Source organism: Hyla sarda, chromosome 5 (genome assembly GCF_029499605.1).
Source record: "Hyla sarda isolate aHylSar1 chromosome 5, aHylSar1.hap1, whole genome shotgun sequence".
Taxonomy (NCBI): domain Eukaryota; kingdom Metazoa; phylum Chordata; class Amphibia; order Anura; family Hylidae; genus Hyla; species Hyla sarda.
In genome coordinates this window covers 320,096,845-320,115,399 of record NC_079193.1, presented here as the reverse complement: position 1 = coordinate 320,115,399, position 18,555 = coordinate 320,096,845, and the positions used below count along the sequence as shown (strand labels likewise).

Here is an 18,555-nt window from a genome sequence, read left to right as displayed (position 1 = left end):
ATCGTTACTGGGAAGGGCGGTGATAAGCTGGAACATTGATTCAGCATACCAGCCCCCAGCCTGGGGTCACGAACTATAGGGTTAACATTAACCCCTCATATACCGATACCATACCACCACTACCATACACCACCCAAGGGCTATCACACTACTAGTGGGACTGTCCACTTACTAAGGGGACTAGCTGGATACTGGTTATACATACCTGCCTACTGGGGAGACTGCTTGCCTGCTGGGCGGGCCACCTAGCTGTTGGTGGGCTGACTACCTGCCTGCTGTGGAGACATACCTACTTAATGGGGGAACTACCTAACTGTTGTGGGAGAAAAACAAAAAGGGAACCTATCTTCCTAATGGGGTACCCATTTACCTACCAACTTTTACTTTGCAGCATGTTTTTCTGGCACTCTCTGCAAAAAAGTCATGAAAGAAGTTATCATGGCGGGAAGAAAAAGGAAAGAGACAGCCCCCAGAATGTAAAGCATGGGAGCAGAGGTGGCCCATGACAGGAACAGATCAGGAGCAGGGTTATTGGTGGGTAAGGGGTTAAGTTGAGGTCAGGAAAAGGTGGTGGTGGGGGGGAGGGTTGCCCAGAGAATGAGAAGAAGCCAGGAGTAAAGTTGTGGTCACCTGGCTGTGAAGATGTCTGCTGCGCTGGAGGAGCTGCTGAGTTGAGTCTGAGAAGAGGCACTGCTCAGAGGGTCCTGAGGGGAGGACCAACTACTGGGGTCCTCTTCGGTTGCTGGGGCCCCAGGTGAACAGGGGGCCCCGCGGACGAGTTCCAGCAGTTTCGCCCGCCATCTCTTCTCAGCCCGGATGTCGTGCCCCACTCCCACTGCCGCCATGAGAGCTCTATCTGGAACCCTCCTGCTCCCTCTGCCCGGCTTGTAGCTGCAGCCAGAGGCAAGGGTGCGGGAAGGAATCTCCGCGGCCGGCAGCAGGTGGGGAAGTCAGTGGGGAAGATCTTAGCCACCCCCAGTCCGGAGAGAAGAGGTGGTGGACGGGAGGCTATGGCCGGGCCCTGCACTGAGGATCCGACGGAGGACAGAGGCAAATCGTCTCACTGGTGGCCCAGCGGGGCACACAGGAACCTGCAGCTGCGGCCAATGGGAGACAGGCCAGGACTGCTTCCTGTGCTGCGGCCTCTCAGGAGAAGGGGGTCGGAGGCCCTCTCAAGTCCAGATGTTGAAGAGGCCAGTAGAGAGTCGAGCCAAATCACAGTGGGTGCCGTTGGCTAAGCCCACCCCTTTCGTTGCTGCTGCAGCTGGGGGTTCTGAGGACTTGTCCTGTGATGAGGAGGAGGCTGCCTCTCCTGCCTTGGTGTCTGCTGTTTCCTGTGAGAGGAGAAGGGAGTCTATAGCCTGCGGTCTGTGGTTCATGGTGTTTAGAGTTTAGTTGGTTAGTCGGACAGCAGTTCTTTCTTCCAGCGGGAGCTAATTAGGGGTGTTGCTGGAAATTTAACAAGGGGCAGTGTAGATTCAGGGATGGCTGTTGGTTCAAACACGGGTGCTCCTGTTGTGGAGGTGCTCACAGCTTGTTCTGTCGTTTCTGGAAGGGAAAAAGGCGATGTAAGTGAGTCTGACCAGAAGAGGGGTGACTCCGGTGATGGTGGGAAGGATGCTGCCGTACCTCGAGTGGTATCCAAATAGGCAGGTTGTGGATATGTTGCAGGATGGTTTTGAGTTTAGTTTTCAGATTCTGTGCTCAACTGTACGCCCAGGGGGTAGGTGCGTAATTTGAGTTCGGCATTAGGGCATCTGGAGGTGGTAACGAATAAGTTTCTTAATGAGGTGGTGTGACGATCCGTCTTGGGGATTAGCTCTGGGATCGTCCTTGACCACGCCACATGATGCGTTTCTTCTCAATAAACCAGCAAACAAACGCTTATAATGCAAATCTGGCACCTTGCCAGTTTTATTAGACAGGTTGCAGGGTAAGAAATAAACAAAAAGCAGGAACAAAACAAAATCCTAGACCGTCTGGTCACTGACTAAACAGACCAGCTTGTCCTGACTAACAACCGCTGAGCTTCCCTCAGCCGGTTAAACATATGTCCCCTGCAACCTTCTACTCACAATGTCACTCTCTTTGAGCCACTCAGGCTGTGTACTCCTCAGCAGCCTCTGTCTCTTCCCTACAGCCCACATGCTGTCTCCTAGGAAGAGCCCCAACTATTCTGTCTTTTTTCCTTTTAAAACACACACTTTCCCTTCCTGATACCTCATTAATCAGGCCACAGGTGGAGCATTCTGCAGAAATAGCAAGGGAAATACACCCTTTCCTTGCCACACTGCCACAGGTGGGTTTGGGCCAGATGGTGACCCCGTTCTCGACCCCTCCTTTGCCAGATTTGCAGTTGGTTCCAAAGAGGGAGCCTAATAAATGAAGGCTCATTCACCATCTATTCCATCCTGTGGGGGAGTCGGTGAATGATGGGACTGACCTGGAGCTTTACGCCGTGTCCTTTATGACCTTCGATGCCGCTTTGGCCTGGGTGCAGAAGTATGGGCAGGGGTGCTTCTGGCCAAGACAGACATTGAGGCGGCTTTTTAGCTCCTGCCCGTGCATCAGGACAGTTTTGACTTGTTGGGTTGTTTAGGGGGGAGTTTTTTGTTGATCGGTGCCTGCCCATGGGGTGCTAAATTTCTCATTTTTGGAGTGGGTGGTGCAATCGGAGTCTCAGGTGGATTCCATGTTGCACTACCTGGACAATTTTTTGTTTCTTGGTCTGGGTGGTTCAGCTGTGTGTTCTATTTTGCTGCAGACCATGGAGAGGGTGGCAGCCTGTTTTGGGGTGCCTTTGGCGCCCGATAAGACGGAGGAGCTGGCTACTGAGCTGAAATTTCTGGGCATTGTAATTGATATGGTGGCCATGGAATGTCGGCTCCCTGCGGACAAATTGGCCGAGTAGCAGTTGGTGGTTGGGGTGCGGAAGATGCAGTTGTGGGATCTGAAGTCTTTGTTGGGTCACCTCAATTTTGCCTGTCGCATCATGCCGATGGGGCGGGTGTTTTGTCAGTGGCTGGCAGTTGCCACAGCTGGGGTTTGTCGGCCTTGCCACTATGTGTGGTTGACGGCTGATCTGAGGGCTAATTTGGGAGTGTGGCAGGATTTTTTATGGAGAAGTATAATAGGCCAGTGATCATTGAGTGGCAGGTTTCGAATTGGGACCTCGAGTTGTTTACAGATGCGTCAGGTAGCCATGGTTTTAGGGCTTACTTGCAGGACCAGTGGTGTGTGGGGGCTTGGTCGGAGTCATAGAGGGAGGAGGGCCTGGTGTGGAACTCCTGGAGCTCTTCCCCATTGTGGTGGCGCAGACAGCGAATTCCCCGCCGGTGGTGTGATTTTTGCAACAGTTGGTGTTGCGAGGTTTACATCTGAATGCTCAGTTTGTTGCTTTGCATGTGCCCGGGGTGTGCAATGAGATCGCTAACTCTCTCTTTCTTTTCCAGTGGGACAGGTTCCACTAGCTGGCGCTGGAGGCAGAGGTCCACAAGATTCCTTGCCCAGAGGAGTTGTGGCGTGCGAATTGAGAGCTGCATTTGCCCTTATACGTAGGTCTGTCAGTTGGAGTATGTGGGACAGTTACAGCAGGTGTTGGCGGAAGTGAGAGGTGTTGTTGGAGGGTATTGAGGGACTGCGGTTGCCGGGAGATTGGGAGCCTGGAGTTTAGTTTTTTGTGGGTAGTTTGTTTGGTGACCGGTTGGTAGCTGTTACGCCAAGCGCTCCGGGTCCCCGCTCCTCCCCGGAGCGCTCGCTACACTCTCCTCACTGCAGCGCTCCGGTCAGATCCACTGACCCGGGGCGCTGCGATACCGCCTCCAGCCGGGATGCGATTCGCGATGCGGGTAGCGCCCGCTCGCGATGCGCACCCCGGCTCCCGTACCTGACTCGCTCTCTGTCAGTCCTGTCCCGGCGCGCGCGGCCCCGCTCCCTAGGGCGCGCGCGCGCCGGGTCTTTGCGATTTAAAGGGCCACTGCGCCGCTGATTGGCGCAGTGGTTCCAATTAGTGTTATCACCTGTGCACTTCCCTATATCACCTCACTTCCCCTGCACTTCCTTGCCGGATCTTGTTGCCATCGTGCCAGTGAAAGCGTTTCCTTGTATGTTCCTAGCCTGTGTTCCAGACCTCCTGCCGTTGCCCCTGACTACGATCCTTGCTGCCTGCCCCGACCTTCTGCTACGTCCGACCTTGCTTCTGTCTACTCCCTTGTACCGCGCCTATCTTCAGCAGCCAGAGAGGTTGAGCCGTTGCTAGTGGATACGACCTGGTCACTACCGCCGCAGCAAGACCATCCCGCTTTGCGGCGGGCTCTGGTGAAAACCAGTAGTGACTTAGAACCGATCCACTAGCACGGTCCACGCCAATCCCTCTCTGGCACAGAGGATCCACTACCTGCCAGCCGGCATCGTGACAGTAGCATTGACATTATGGTTACAGGTTAGGGGGTTGCCTGACATGACCAAGTTATTTTTTGTGCGGCAGGCGGCCAGTGGTTTTTGGAGGGGTGCAGCAGTGCGGGAGTCGAGGAGGCTGGTCTCCTTTGTGTTGCTCGGGGGTTTGGGTGGTGCACTGGTGGGGGGGGGGGTGTTTTTTCATTTGGCCTTTTCTTTAGCCTTTTTGGGGGCTTTTCAGGTGTCAGAGTTGGTTTCTCCTAGCAAGACATCGGCAGGTGGCTTGTTGGTTTCCGATGTGTGGGAGGAAGGGTCTTCATGGCATGTTGTGTGCGCCGCTCTAAGACCGATCAGCTGGGTAGGGGGTTTGAGTGTCTGGCGCCATTGGGAGGCTCGGTTATGTGCCCTGTGGGTTGTTTTCGGGAGCATGTTGCGGTCCGCCCCTTGGTGGGAGGGCCGCTGTTGATACATGAGGGGGGCAAATTTTTGCCTTGGTTCCAAATTGTCTGGGTTTTCCAGCTATGTTTGGGGGTGTTAGGTTGGGCCAACACTCCTTCAGGATTGGTGCGGCCATGGAGACCTCCCAGTGGGGGTTGGGGCCGGAAGTGATTTGGAGGATAGGTTGCTCGGAATCAGATTTTGGATTTATGTTCATCCTCATCTGTTGTGAGGTTCGGGGATGGGGAGCGCTGTTGGGGGGTTGTGTGTTACTTGTTCTGTTAAGTTTTTCTTTGTTTTCTTGTCTGGCAGGAGCTGCACCCTGTCTCGTTTGGATTGTGGGCCACTCATATATGAGACGCAGAGGTCTGCCGTCGGCAGTTGGGTTTTTCGTGTTAGGAGGCTCAGGTGCGGTGGTTAGAAAAAGGGGGCTTGTTCTGGACAGGTTTTCACCCTTTCATACAGTCCTATGTGGAGTTGGATTGGGCCCCGGATGTTTTGGTGCTGCATGCAGGGGGAAACAATCTGGGGGGGAGGCCAGATCTCTGATGAGTGACATTAAATTGGACCTATTAAGGATTTGGTTGTCTTTTTCTGGGATCATGGTGATATGGTCCGATATTGTCACATGCCTGGTGTGGCACCAGGCAAGGTCGGTTCTTAGTTTAAATAAGGTTCGGGCAAAGGTGAATAGGGTGGTGGGCCACTTTGTTGCCCGGAATGGGGGTTTAGTAGTCCATTACAGGGAGTTGGAGGTGGCTTTATCTGATTTTTGGGGTCCGATGGGGTGCACTTGAACTGGACTTGTGGACTTGGGAGATTAGGGAAGTGGTGGAGCGAGCAGTTCGGTCGTGGGTGGATGGCCGCGTTTAAGGGGTCACACGCTGTCATCATGGCAGACTTGGAGGCACTTGGAGTGAGTCTATCCGGAGGCTCGGAGAATGGGATGGTGAGGCTGGGATGGTACCCAGCCGGTTGTGGTGAACCCCTGCGGGAGAGGTCCCAAATGGGAAGTGGACCCTGAAAGGGATGCCCTGGGGGTCAGGTGAGGGATGACCCAGAGAAAAGTAGGAGAGCCAAGGAAGAAGTCGTGATGCCTCCAAGTCCCCCTCCGGATAGGTGGCATAGTTGTTCAGGGAAGGTTTTTTGCACTATTGTTGTACTGTTTAAGTGTTTAACAGCTAATGTTTACCTGATTGTTTATAACATTTTTATATGTTAATTAATGTGGCCTTTTTCTACCACAATATAATATTTAAGGGGAGGGGTAGTTGGGCTCAGCGGATGTGGATGATCCCCTAGTCATGCAACTGCACTGTATTTTCTCCTGGTGTTCAGCTGGGACCATCACCTGACAACAGACCCAGGTAAGTGGACCTATTCTAAGAGTAGTCGAGTACCCCTGCCCTAGACTGAAGGTACCTGCCTTGTACCTATTCCTTTGTTTTTTCTGCTTTGGGGCCCTATGAATGCTATGGAAACCTGGCTTCAACTGTGCATGTTTCCTTTTTTCTTTCCCTACCCTATATCTGTATTTAATCTTCAATGTGGATCTGGTTTGACTCGCTAACACATACTTGTTTTAAAAAAAATTGTGATTTTAACTCCATACAACTTTTTTTTTTTTAATCCATACTGGTATTGTTAGTTGCCTATGGCCATACGTAGCTTTAGTCATGCTTAGTTAATGTGCGGTGAGGCACTCACCCCAAAAGTCCCTTTTAAAAATAGCAAGCCAGAGGACCATGAATTTGCACTAAAGAAGGTCACAGAGGTTATAACTTTTTACATATTTTCTATGGCTCCATTGCAGTAGTTTATGAGTAAATGTCATCACTTTGTGTAATCTTCAAATTGTCATGAAAATCTTTTACTGCCTTTGTGTCATACGTAGATGAGACTAGGCACATAAACCCATGTATAACGTGCCAACAGTGCGACTATATATATTGGCGACTGTTGTCAGTAAAGTGCATCATCATCAGAAGAAGAAGCAGCTCTGTCAACCCTTTAACCATGAGCTCAGACTGGGGTTATGAAGCACATAATGGTAAGCACTGGTGAGCACATTGGTACGGATGAATCAGTGCAGCATATACACTGTATCTTATGACTTGTACAAGGGCTTCTGCTTGTAGATTTGGAGCTAAAAATGCAAACTTAAAGATGTATTCCAAGTTAAAATAATTTATTCCCTATTATCAGAAAAGGGGATGTGTCAGATCACAGGCAGTCCAGCCACTGAGAGCACATGAGAGCACATATTACTATATCAAAGCTGTGGACCCTTCATGCTCAGGATTGGGGGAGTCCCGGGGGTCTTAGACCCATTAATCATAAAGTCATATCTGATTACTTTGTTTTATCTCTTTATCATTGGCGCTGCAGCTAATCTGGGCTGCTAAAGTTGGCCTCTGGACATTTTCAATCTACTTCCACTTCTGGCAGATGACAATATCATTCCTTCTTACTTTGCCTGCGTAAGAAGTCTTCTCAGTTTTACTGCCATGCTACTGCAGAGGTTGTGCTTCTTCTTTCTTTTAGATGCTCTTCAGTAAAGAAAAGGATCACTATGCAGATATAGCACTCAGCTCAATAGTTGGTCTGGCATACTTTGCTATACACTTTGGACTCCAGGTGGCACTATACTATGTACATAAATGTCATCACTCCTCATAGGATAATGCTGCAAACCTTTTTAAAGGGAATCTGTCAGCTGTATTTCCGAAGAGCAGACACTGTAAGATAAATGTAGGGATATAAAAGCAAACTTTACCAATCCTTATTATATTTCCTTTCTATTTATCAGCCAAATATCAAGAAGGTGTATGTCAGTTTAAGGAGAACTATCATGCAGCAAAACTTATGCCTTATCCCAATGGACAGGGAATAAGATTTCGATCTCGGGGGATCAGACCACTGGGAGCTTCCGCGATCTCCTGCATGAGAGCCCAGAGCCCAAAGCGGCGGCAGACATGACCCCTCTATGTATCTCTATGGGAGAGCTGGAGATACAGCCTTTGGCTATCTCTGGCTTTCCCATAGACACACATGCAGAGAGATGGTTGGCCATTGCTTTGAGCAGGGGTCGACTTGCTCCATTTCCGGGGACAGCCAGGGTCCCCTGCAGGAGATTGTGGGGTTCCCAGCGGTCAGACCCCCACAATCTAAAAACCTACCCCCTCCCATATCCTATCTAGATGTGCCTGCAGCTCTTAGCAGTAAATACAGCTCTTTAAAGTTTACATTATTACGTTTATTTCTTTACTGTAAAGGTTTGAGAGGTTTACCATCCATTTTTTTTAATTAAGAATGTAAATGAGACCTATGTGTCTCCACAATTATAGATGATGAACAAATCCTGTGTAGATGGATCCTGCAGTCTTGCGTTACTCTCGCTCATCTGAGCCCTCTGCTGCTTTCTGAGCAAGAAAAGGGAGCAAGTCGAGTCAATCATGACTATAGAATCTGGATCTAAGGCTGCATTCACACCACGTTTTGTACATACGGTGCCATATCCGGCGGGGGGAGGGACAAACTCCCGTACCCCGGCCGGATCAGCCCGTGACTCCATTTACTTTAATGATCCGACTGAAGTCAAATGGTAACTCCGGTCGGCTCAGCAGACCGGAGTCACCGTTTGACTCCAATCGGATCATTAACCTCCCTGGCGGTATGATTCTGTCTGCAAATTTGTACCAAAAGCGGTACAGTTTTTTGCATTGAATTTCCCATCTCTCCCCCCCCCCCCGCCCATTTCCCATCTCCCCTGTCACATTTCCCCTCCCTTGTCACATTCCCCCTATCACATTCTCCTCCCCCTTGTCACATCCCCCCCTTGTCACATTCTCCCCCCCTTGTCACATTTTTCCCCCATGTCACATCCCCCCCTTCATGTCACATTCCCCTCCCCCCCTGTCACATCCCCCCTTGTCACATTCCCCCCCCCTTGTTACATTCTCCCCCCCTTCATGTTACATTCCCCTCCCCCCTGTCACATCCCCCCCTTGTCACATTCTTCCCTCTTGTCACATTCCCCCTCTGTCACATTCCCCCCCTGTCACATTCCCCCCCTCTGTCACATTACCCCCCTCTGTCACATTCCCCCTTTGTCACATCCCCCCTCTGTCACATTCCCCCCTCTTGTCACATTCCCCCCTCTGTCACATTACCCCCTCTGTCACATTCCCCCCTCTTGTCACATTCCCCCCTCTTGTCACATTCCCCCCTCTTGTCACATTCCCCCCTCTTGTCACATTCCCCCCTCTTGTCACATTCCCCCCTCTGTCACATTCCCCCCTCTGTCACATTCCCCCCTCTGTCACATTCCCCCCTCTGTCACATTCCCCCCTCTGTCACATTCCCCCCTCTGTCACATTCCCCCCTCTGTCACATTCCCCCCTCTGTCACATTTTCCCCTCTGTCACATTCCCCCCTTTGTCACATTCTCTCCCCCCCCCCCCCCCCCCCCCCCCGTCACATTCCCCCCCATTCTCACCTTGTCTTGTCCTGCAGCAGTATACACTGGGTTTGCCGGGCAGATTTCAAACCTAGTGTATTTGCTGCAGAGCAAGTCCTTTCCCCTTCAGCCAATCACAGGCTTTACACCACTGCGGCCTGTGATTGGCTGAAAAGGGAAAGGTCCTAGAAGATGAATAGTGAAGAGAGCAGGGACTGGAGTGCATGGAGGGGAACGGCATCTGCAGGGACCGGGATTAGGTGAGCAAAATGTTTTTTTATTTTACTCCTTTTTCCTTTTACACTTAGCTCAGTGTTTTTCTAACAGGTTGTCTCCAGCTGTTGTGAAACTACTACTCCCAGCATGCCTTTGGCTGTTCGGGCATGCTGAGAGTTGTAGTTTTGCAACAGCTGGAGGCCCCCTGGTAGGGAAACACTGACTTTTAGTATTTTTCTTTACCTGCTGTGGCCGGCCCCCGCAACGGGAGACGACCCGAGCAGATAATTGCATGTTTTCCCGGGGGCCGTATCGCTATATCGCATTGCTTTTGCGATATATATTGCGCCCCGGCCGGCAACTCTGCAATTCTACCCCGAGCGTGACTCGGGGTTACCGATCCTGGCAGGGAAAATTAACCCCGAGTCACGCTCGGGATAAACGCTCAGAAGGTTAAAGTAAATGGAGTCACAGGCTGATCCGGCCGGGGTACGGGAGCACCCAATTTGCCCCTCCCCCCGCCGGATCTGGCACCCGTATGTACAAAACGTGGTGTGAATGCACCCTAACAGGGTTTGGTTTGTAGCCTGTAACTGGGGAGACATATGAGTCTGCATTGGGCCACAATTTGGCATTATTGCCAAAACTGCTGAGAAAAAAGGTAAGCATTTATTCGATCTGTTAGGCCTGATAGAACCAATTTGCATATGCATTTTACTAACATTCACTTTACAACAATATTATGATATGCACCATTATATGTTTATGTGCATCGTAAGTATATAGCAGAAGTTTTATAGGTATTTTTACTAACAAACTGAATGGATTTACTCATTTTCCACTGATTTTTAACTTCAGGGCCTGACCATTGGCATAAAAGTTATCCCATTGCCCAAGGAAACTTCCAGTCTCCAATAGATATTAAGAGCAAGGAAGCAAAGTTTGATGCATCCTTGAAGTCTCTTAGTATCAACTACAGTCCAGCTTCTATTAAATCTATCATCAATATTGGGCACTCTTTCCATGCCGTTTCTGAAGATACCGCAGATGTCTCGGGTAAGACATTAATATTAAATCACAATATTAAGCATCTGTGAGGGTTTCTCAATCTTTGTTAGTCCCTGACATAACTTAATCTTGTACGGCAAAGCTAATAAATGGCTGATCAGTTAAATCCGTGGTCTCAAACTGTGGCCCCCTCAGATGTTGCAAACCTTCAACTCCCAGCATGCCCTGACAGCCGCTGGCTGTCAGGGCATGCTGGGAGTTTAAGTTTTGCAACATCTGGAGGGCCGCAGTTTGAGACCACTGATTTAAAGGGGTACTCTGGCGCTTAGACATCTTATCCCCTATCCAAAGGATAGGGGATAAGATGCCTGATTGCGGGGGTCCTGCCGCTGGGGACCCCCGTGATCTTACACGGCGCACCCTGTTAGAATCAGTGCCCGGAGCGTTTTCGCTCCAGGTATGATTACTGGCGATCACGGGGACGGAGCATAGTGACGTCACGGCTCCGCCCCGTGTGATGTGATGCTCCGCCCCCTCAATGCAAGTCTATGGGAGGGGGCATGACAGCTGTCACGCCCCTCCAATAGACTTGCATTGAGGGGGCAGAGCGTGACATCACACGGGGGCGGAGCCGTGATGTCACTATGCTCCGTCCTCGTGGTCGAGATGGACTCAGCCTGAGGACCTCCAGCAGTTCCGGAAGCCGCTAAAGGTGGGTGCTGCATGGTAGATCCCGGGGGTCCCCAGCAGCGGGACCCCGGCGATCTGACATCTTATCCCCTGTCCTTTGGATAGTTGATAAGATCTCTAAGGGCGGAGTACCCCTTTAAAGTAAAAGTTAAATGCAACAAATCAAAGTATTCCAGAATATGGGATAGGCCTGGTCATTTACAAAGATGTCCTTATATATCGTTGTATGTTTAGACCTGCTGTAGTTCTAAGGTTTATACTTAAAGGGGTATTCCAGGATTTTTTTTTTTATTTGCCTGTGCTACAGGGGCTGTAAAGTTAGTGTAGATCATAATATAGTGTCTGTACCTGTGTGTGATGGTAGTCATGCCTTTCTTCTATGATCTTTGCCACAATGTTTATTTTTTAACAGCATACAAAATTACGGTCGTCTCAGGTTTTCCCAGGTTGCAGTGTAGCCTGAGACATTACATCACTAGTCAGGAGATGACAGGAAGCCTGTCTGCTTCAGTGGGTGGAGCGACCGTTGGGTGGGAGGCAGATCATTCAGCAGTGAATTTTAGTTTTGCAATAGCTGAAGGCACCCTCATTAGAAAACACTGGTCTATCGTTCACAGCAAAGCTTGAAAGGCAGCACAACTTTGCTTTAATGGGGTGGCTGATGTGTGGGAGGGAGAAAAATGACCTCACACTTACAAACAAGGTCTTATGGGACTTGTCATTTGACAGAGGGATTTCCAACAGGAAATAGCCCTTTCACAAAAAGATAGCCATTATGTTGGACTCACAACATAGTCATTTAGCCCCAAGACAAGCATGGATGTCCATTACTGTCTGGCAGGTAAGTACTAAAATCACTTTATGGTGGATAACCCCTTTAAACACATGGAATACAATAGGGCTGGGAACAGTCGTGTAAAACTATATATTCACCGCTAGAATTTACACAGGTTATAAAGTATCTTACCAATGTTATAATGCGAAAAATTATGTTCTTTGCAGTGGTTAAAGGAGGCCCACTCAAAGCAACCTACAGGCTAAACCAGTTTCACTTCCACTGGGGCCCGACCAATGAGTTTGGATCAGAACACACTGTGGATGGGAAGGCATATTCAGCCGAGGTAATTCTTCTTAAATCAACTCATTCCTGACATTTGTAGTATGGTGCAGGCTCACAAGCTGACATTCACAATGTGAGGCCATGGCCAACATTTGGGATAACACCAATCCCAGCTGTTTTACCCCCTAGATGCTACAGTTAGGCAATAGCATTCAGGTGGTTACCGAGGGAGCCCCCTACCATGTGATTGTGGAGTGTCAAACAGTTAAGATGGCAGCTGTAAACCTAGTGAAATCCCCTAGTCCTGCCATCTTAATATTCCTGGTAGACACTGCTAAAGGTTGTACTAAGAGTAAATGGCATCACTGGGTCCAAATATGGCTGAACTATTCAAATACCATAAAATGCCATAAAAGAAAAAAAAATACCCAATGCTAGAATTGCTGGGAAGTTTTTTTTGGTCAACTCAACTACCCCCAAAAAGATTCTAAAATTTTTATTTGTGATTTTTTCACTTTTATTGTAGCTGCACCTTGTCCACTGGAACGCAGAAAAATACCCCAGTTTTGCTGAGGCCTGTAAAAATCTTGATGGATGTGCTGTGCTGACTGTTTTCTTACAGGTATATACATTAATTTCTAATCCCTAAAATTTTTGTATCTAAAGAATTAAGAAGCAGAATTTCTGCTTCCTGCATTATTAAACAATGTTGCAGCACAAAAGCACAACACACATTTATGTTTTTATTTGCAATTTATTGATTTTTTTCTTAGGTTGGTAGTGCTCATTCTGGTCTACAGAAGGTGGTGGATGCACTAAGCCATATTAAAACAAAGGTTAGTAATAATTGCTGCACGTGTTTCTGATAGTAATGTGTCTAATTGAAATGATTTCTTTAAATGTTCTTTGATGAAAGAACATACTGTACATTAAAACACAGAAACACACACACATATATATATATATATATATATATATACAGTAAAAATGAAAAGATATATACCAGACTAATGGAGGCCAAAAATATTATCTTGTAGACTTGTAGACTGTATCTTGTAGACTCTGTCAGTTGAGATCTAAGAGTAATAAGGTATTCCAGCTCTTAGCACTTTGGGGGCTTTGGAATGCTTCTTTGACCCTTGGCACCAGAGAATAAAATAATTTCTGCTTTCTTCCCCTCCCATCCCTATCACTGCTTGGTGGACAACTAGCTGTAAGCCAAGCCAATATTTCCAAATCGTTTTTGCATACAAATTGTGCTCAGGTGTGAGTGTCACGATTCGGCTTCCAGGTAGTGGATCCTCTGTGTCAGCGAGGGATTGGCGTGGACCGTGCTAGTGGACCGGTTCTAAGAGGCTACTGGTTTTTACCAGAGCCCGCCGCAAAGCGGGATGGTCTTGCTGCGGCAGTAGCAACCAGGTCGTATCCACTAGCAATGGCTCTACCTCGCTGACTGCTGAGAAGGCGTGGGACAGAAGGACAAGGCAGAGGCAAGGTCGGACGTAGCAGAAGGTCGGGGGCAGGCGGCAAGGTTCGTAGTCAGGATGGATAGCAGAAGTTCAGGTACACAGGCTTTGGACACACTAAACGCTTTCACTGGCACAAGGCAACAAGATCCGGCAAGGGAGTGCAGGGGCAGTGATCAGATATAGTCTGGGAGCAGGTGGGAGCCAATTAAGCTAATTGGGCCAGGCACCAATCATTGGTGCACTGGCCCTTTAAGTCTCAGAGAGCTGGCGCGCGCGCGCCCTAGAGAGCGGAGCCGCGCGCGCCAGCACATGACAGCAGGGGACCGGGACGGGTAAGTGACCTGGGATGCGATTCGCGAGCGGGCGCGTCCCGCTGTGCGAATCGCATCCCCGACGGCCATGACAGTGCAGCGCTCCCGGTCAGCGGGACTGACCGGGGAGCTGCAGGGAGAAAGACGCCGTGAGCGCTCCGGGGAGGAGCGGGGACCCGGAGCGCTAGGCGTAACAGTACCCCCCCCCTTAGGTCTCCCCTTTTTTTTGTCCGGTGACTGCCTCCCCTGGGATGAGGACACCGGGAAAGAATGGAGGGTTTCCTCAATGGCAGGCAGTACAGCAGGAGTAGGAATGGGGAGGGGGGGCAGAGGGTGAAGCTTGGCACGGGGCAGGGGGACACAAGGACGGGAGCCATGAGGAGGCACAGAGGCTTGCCAGACGGGACTGGGAGGGGGGGAGAGGCACTTCCTGTGGCAGGCAGAGTCCCAGTACTTGATCTCCCCGGTGGTCCAATCAAGGGTGGGCGAATGAAGCCGGAGCCATGGCAGGCCGAGGAGGACCTCAGAGGTACAGCCGGGGAGAACGAATAGCTCAATCCTCTCGAGGTGGGGTCCAATAGACATGAGGAGGGGTTCTGTGCGGTAACGCACGGTGCAGTCCAATCTGGCTCCGTTGACCGCGGAAATGTAGAGCGGCTTGACGAGACGGGTCACCGGGATGCTGAATTTATTAACAAAGGACTCCAAAATAAAATTCCCGGAGGCACCAGAGTCCAAGCAGGCCACGGCTGAGAGGGAGGAGTTGGCTGTAGGAGAAATCCGCACGGGCACCGTGAGACGTGGAGAAGAAGACTTACAACCAAAAGATGCCACACCCACGTGAGCTGGGTGCGTGCGTGCGTTTCCCAGGCGTGGAGGACGGATAGGGCAATCCACCAAGAAATGCTCAGTACTGGCACAGTACAGACAGAGATTTTCTTCTCTACGGCGATTCCTCTCTTCCTGGGTCAGGCGGGACCGATCCACTTGCATGGCCTCCTCGGCGGAAGGCCCAGGCGAAGACTGCAAAGGATGCTGTGGGAGAGGTGCCCAGAGATCTAAGTCTTTTTCCTGGCGGAGCTCTTGGTGTCGCTCAGAAAAACGCATGTCAATGCGGGTAGCCAAATGGATGAGTTCTTGGAGGTTGGCAGGAATCTCTCGTGCGGCCAGCACATCCTTGATGCGACTGGATAGGCCTTTTTTAAAGGTCGCGCAGAGAGCCTCATTATTCCAGGATAGTTCAGAAGCAAAAGTACGGAATTGTATGGCGTACTCGCCAACGGAAGAATTACCCTGGACCAGGTTCAGCAAGGCAGTCTCAGCAGAAGAGGCTCGGGCAGGTTCCTCGAAGACACTTCGGACTTCAGCGAAGAAGGACTGGACTGTGGCTGTGGCAGGATCATTGCGGTCCCAGAGCGGTGTGGCCCAAGACAAGGCCTTTCCTGAAAGAAGGCTCACTACGAACGCCACCTTAGACCGCTCTGTAGGAAACAAGTCCGACAACATCTCCATATGCAGGGAACACTGAGACAAAAATCCACGGCAGAGTTTAGAGTCCCCATCAAATTTGTCCGGCAGGGACAAGCGTAGGTTAGAAGCGGCCACTCGCTGCGGAGGAGGTGCAGGAGCTGGCGGAGGAGATGGTTGCTGCTGTAGCAGAGGCAGAAGTTGCTGTAACATGGCGGTCAACTGCGACAGCTGCTGTCCTTGTTGGGCAATCTGCTGCGATTGCTGAGCGACCACCGTGGGAAGATCAGCGAGACTTGGCAGCGGCACCTCAGCGGGATCCATGGCCGGATCTACTGTCACGATTCGGCTTCCAGGTAGTGGATCCTCTGTGTCAGCGAGGGATTGGCGTGGACCGTGCTAGTGGACCGGTTCTAAGAGGCTACTGGTTTTCACCAGAGCCCGCCGCAAAGCGGGATGGTCTTGCTGCGGCAGTAGCAACCAGGTCGTATCCACTAGCAACGGCTCTACCTCGCTGACTGCTGAGAAGGCGTGGGACAGAAGGACAAGGCAGAGGCAAGGTCGGACGTAGCAGAAGGTCGGGGGCAGGCGGCAAGGTTCGTAGTCAGGATGGATAGCAGAAGTTCAGGTACACAGGCTTTGGACACACTAAACGCTTTCACTGGCACAAGGCAACAAGATCCGGCAAGGGAGTGCAGGGGCAGTGATCAGATATAGTCTGGGAGCAGGTGGGAGCCAATTAAGCTAATTGGGCCAGGCACCAATCATTGGTGCACTGGCCCTTTAAGTCTCAGAGAGCTGGCGCGCGCGCGCCCTAGAGAGCGGAGCCGCGCGCGCCAGCACATGACAGCAGGGGACCGGGACGGGTAAGTGACCTGGGATGCGATTCGCGAGCGGGCGCGTCCCGCTGTGCGAATCGCATCCCCGACGGCCATGACAGTGCAGCGCTCCCGGTCAGCGGGACTGACCGGGGAGCTGCAGGGAGAAAGACGCCGTGAGCGCTCCGGGGAGGAGCGGGGACCCGGAGCGCTAGGCGTAACAGTGAGATTGTAAAACAGGGCTTGGCTTCCAGCTGACTGTCAATCAAACAAGAACATGGATAGGAAGGCAAGCGAGGAAGCATTCTAGCCCTTAGCACTTCTAGCCTCTTTGACACTTGGCAACAGGGAATAAAAGCATTCTTATATGTTATGAAAGAACAGACAGATATATGAAAGGTACCATGTGTTTTCTTGCCCCTATAGCCATCTAATAGTGTCAGCAGTTTGAAATGTGAATTGCAGCTGACAAATTCCCTTCAACTGAAGGTAAAATCTATCTGTATCAGTAACCCAAGTAGTAACATGAGCTGTTTTCATACATTGCACAACATGAAGACTTAATGTTTACAGTGTTTTATATATGTTCAAAGGTAGAGTTTAAAATTAATTTAAAAAAAAGTTATATGTTGAAGTGAACTAACATTAATAATATTTTTTTAGGGCAAACAAGCAGCTTTTACCAACTTTGATCCATCTACCTTGCTTCCTACATCCAAAGACTACTGGAGTTACCTTGGATCCTTGACCCACCCACCACTGAATGAGTGTGTTACCTGGATTATATTTAAAGAGCCAATAAATATCAGCCCCGATCAGGTAATGACGACAAAGAATGTGAAGCTTTACACATTAATGTAGGCACCATGTACCCAAACATTATCACTGATTTCCTGTTATCACACTTACAAAGTTGCTTCCACAATAATAACTAATCCAGTAACTCTTACAGACAACCAGGATTTGACCTGTCAAACTAGATACCTTGTAAAAGTAGATGAGCTAAATTTTGCCAAATGGTTGACTTTTTGGTGTTCATGGAAAACAATAAAAGAAACAATTCACCTAATATTATGCAAGAGTTTACACAAGGTTTTAACCACCCACATGTGCCCCTTTTAACTGTTTTTGCTTCCCTGCTTAGCAGAATTTGTTTATTTTGTCCTATACTCCAAGCAGTTATAATACTTTTATAACATTTTTACTTCATAGTTGAACCAGTTCCGTGGTCTTCTCTCATTGGCTGATGGAGAAAAAGCAACTCCGATCCTGGACAACCACCGCCCAACTCAACCACTGAAGGGCAGAGAAATCCGAGCTTCTTTCTCATGAACATGAAACAATCCACAGCATAACTGGTTACATTCATCTCATCTAGTGCAGCGCAAATGCAATGGTGTTGTCCAGTATCACTGGGTACATTTGGCAGACATCTTTCTGCAGCAACTAGGAAAATTAAAGAAAATAGGTTGCTGGTTTCTATGGAAAAAACCTCTCTTCATCTTTGCATTGAGTAACTGATGTTATCATTTATTATGTAGCTCCGGAGTTGTTTGCTCATAAAAAAAAAAAAAAAAAAAACAATAAAAGAATCAAATACAAACACTTTTTTGTTGTATATTGGGCAATACCATCGTGTGTTAGATGGGAGGCATCCAGATAAGCTTTGAAACAGATCATTATAGGCAACAATCTACATTTTCTAGTTTTATTGAAATGTTCTCTTAAGCTATATGTTTATGATAAGCATCTCATCTATGATTTCATGAGCATGTCAATTACATTTATTATTTTAACATACCCAAAGATGTACCCCTTGGTATTTGACATTGGATATGATATCAAAGTCTGGACGTTCACCTTTTAGACACTGGTAGTAAATCATATTGATCTTGATTATTTGTTAGTAGTCAGGAGGTCTCGCAGTTTTTAGAGAACTGAGTTACCTTATCCACTGATTACACTTCAGGGTGAGCTGCAACTAACCTAGATGAATGCAATCATGTTACATGGCATGTACTATCCATTGCATAAGTCACGAAACAATAATTAACATTTTGCCCTGCTCTAATGACTATGATTGAGAAAGAGAGGGAATTACCGTATTTTTCGCCGTATAAGACGCACTTTTCCCCAAAACTGGGGGGAAAAAGTCGGTGCATCTTATACGGCGAATACACCCCTATCGTGGCGGTCCCTGCGGCCATCAACGTTTGGGACCCGC

The 18,555-nt window shown here is 49.3% G+C and overlaps 1 protein-coding gene across 1 annotated transcript; it reads left to right on the top strand.

Annotated features, from left to right (window-relative positions):
* The first annotated feature begins 6,849 nt into the window (after positions 1 to 6,849).
* LOC130274211 (carbonic anhydrase 1-like) lies at positions 6,850 to 17,905 on the top strand. The gene is made up of 7 exons (XM_056522269.1): positions 6,850 to 6,883; positions 10,367 to 10,564; positions 12,209 to 12,327; positions 12,793 to 12,888; positions 13,040 to 13,102; positions 16,995 to 17,150; positions 17,544 to 17,905. Exons 1-7 carry the CDS (start codon positions 6,850 to 6,852, stop codon positions 17,661 to 17,663), a joined length of 786 nt encoding a protein of 261 aa, XP_056378244.1. The 3' UTR covers positions 17,664 to 17,905.
* Positions 17,906 to 18,555: the final 650 nt, after the last annotated feature.

Bases quoted from the DNA above. Each gene is read 5' to 3' on its own strand.
- LOC130274211 (XM_056522269.1), top strand. From the start codon at position 6,850: ATGAGCTCAGACTGGGGTTATGAAGCACATAATG. The intron at 10,565-12,208 runs GTAAGACATTAA...TGTTCTTTGCAG, and splicing joins AGATACCGCAGATGTCTCGG to TGGTTAAAGGAGGCCCACTC. The intron at 12,889-13,039 runs GTATATACATTA...TTTTTTTCTTAG, and splicing joins TGCTGACTGTTTTCTTACAG to GTTGGTAGTGCTCATTCTGG.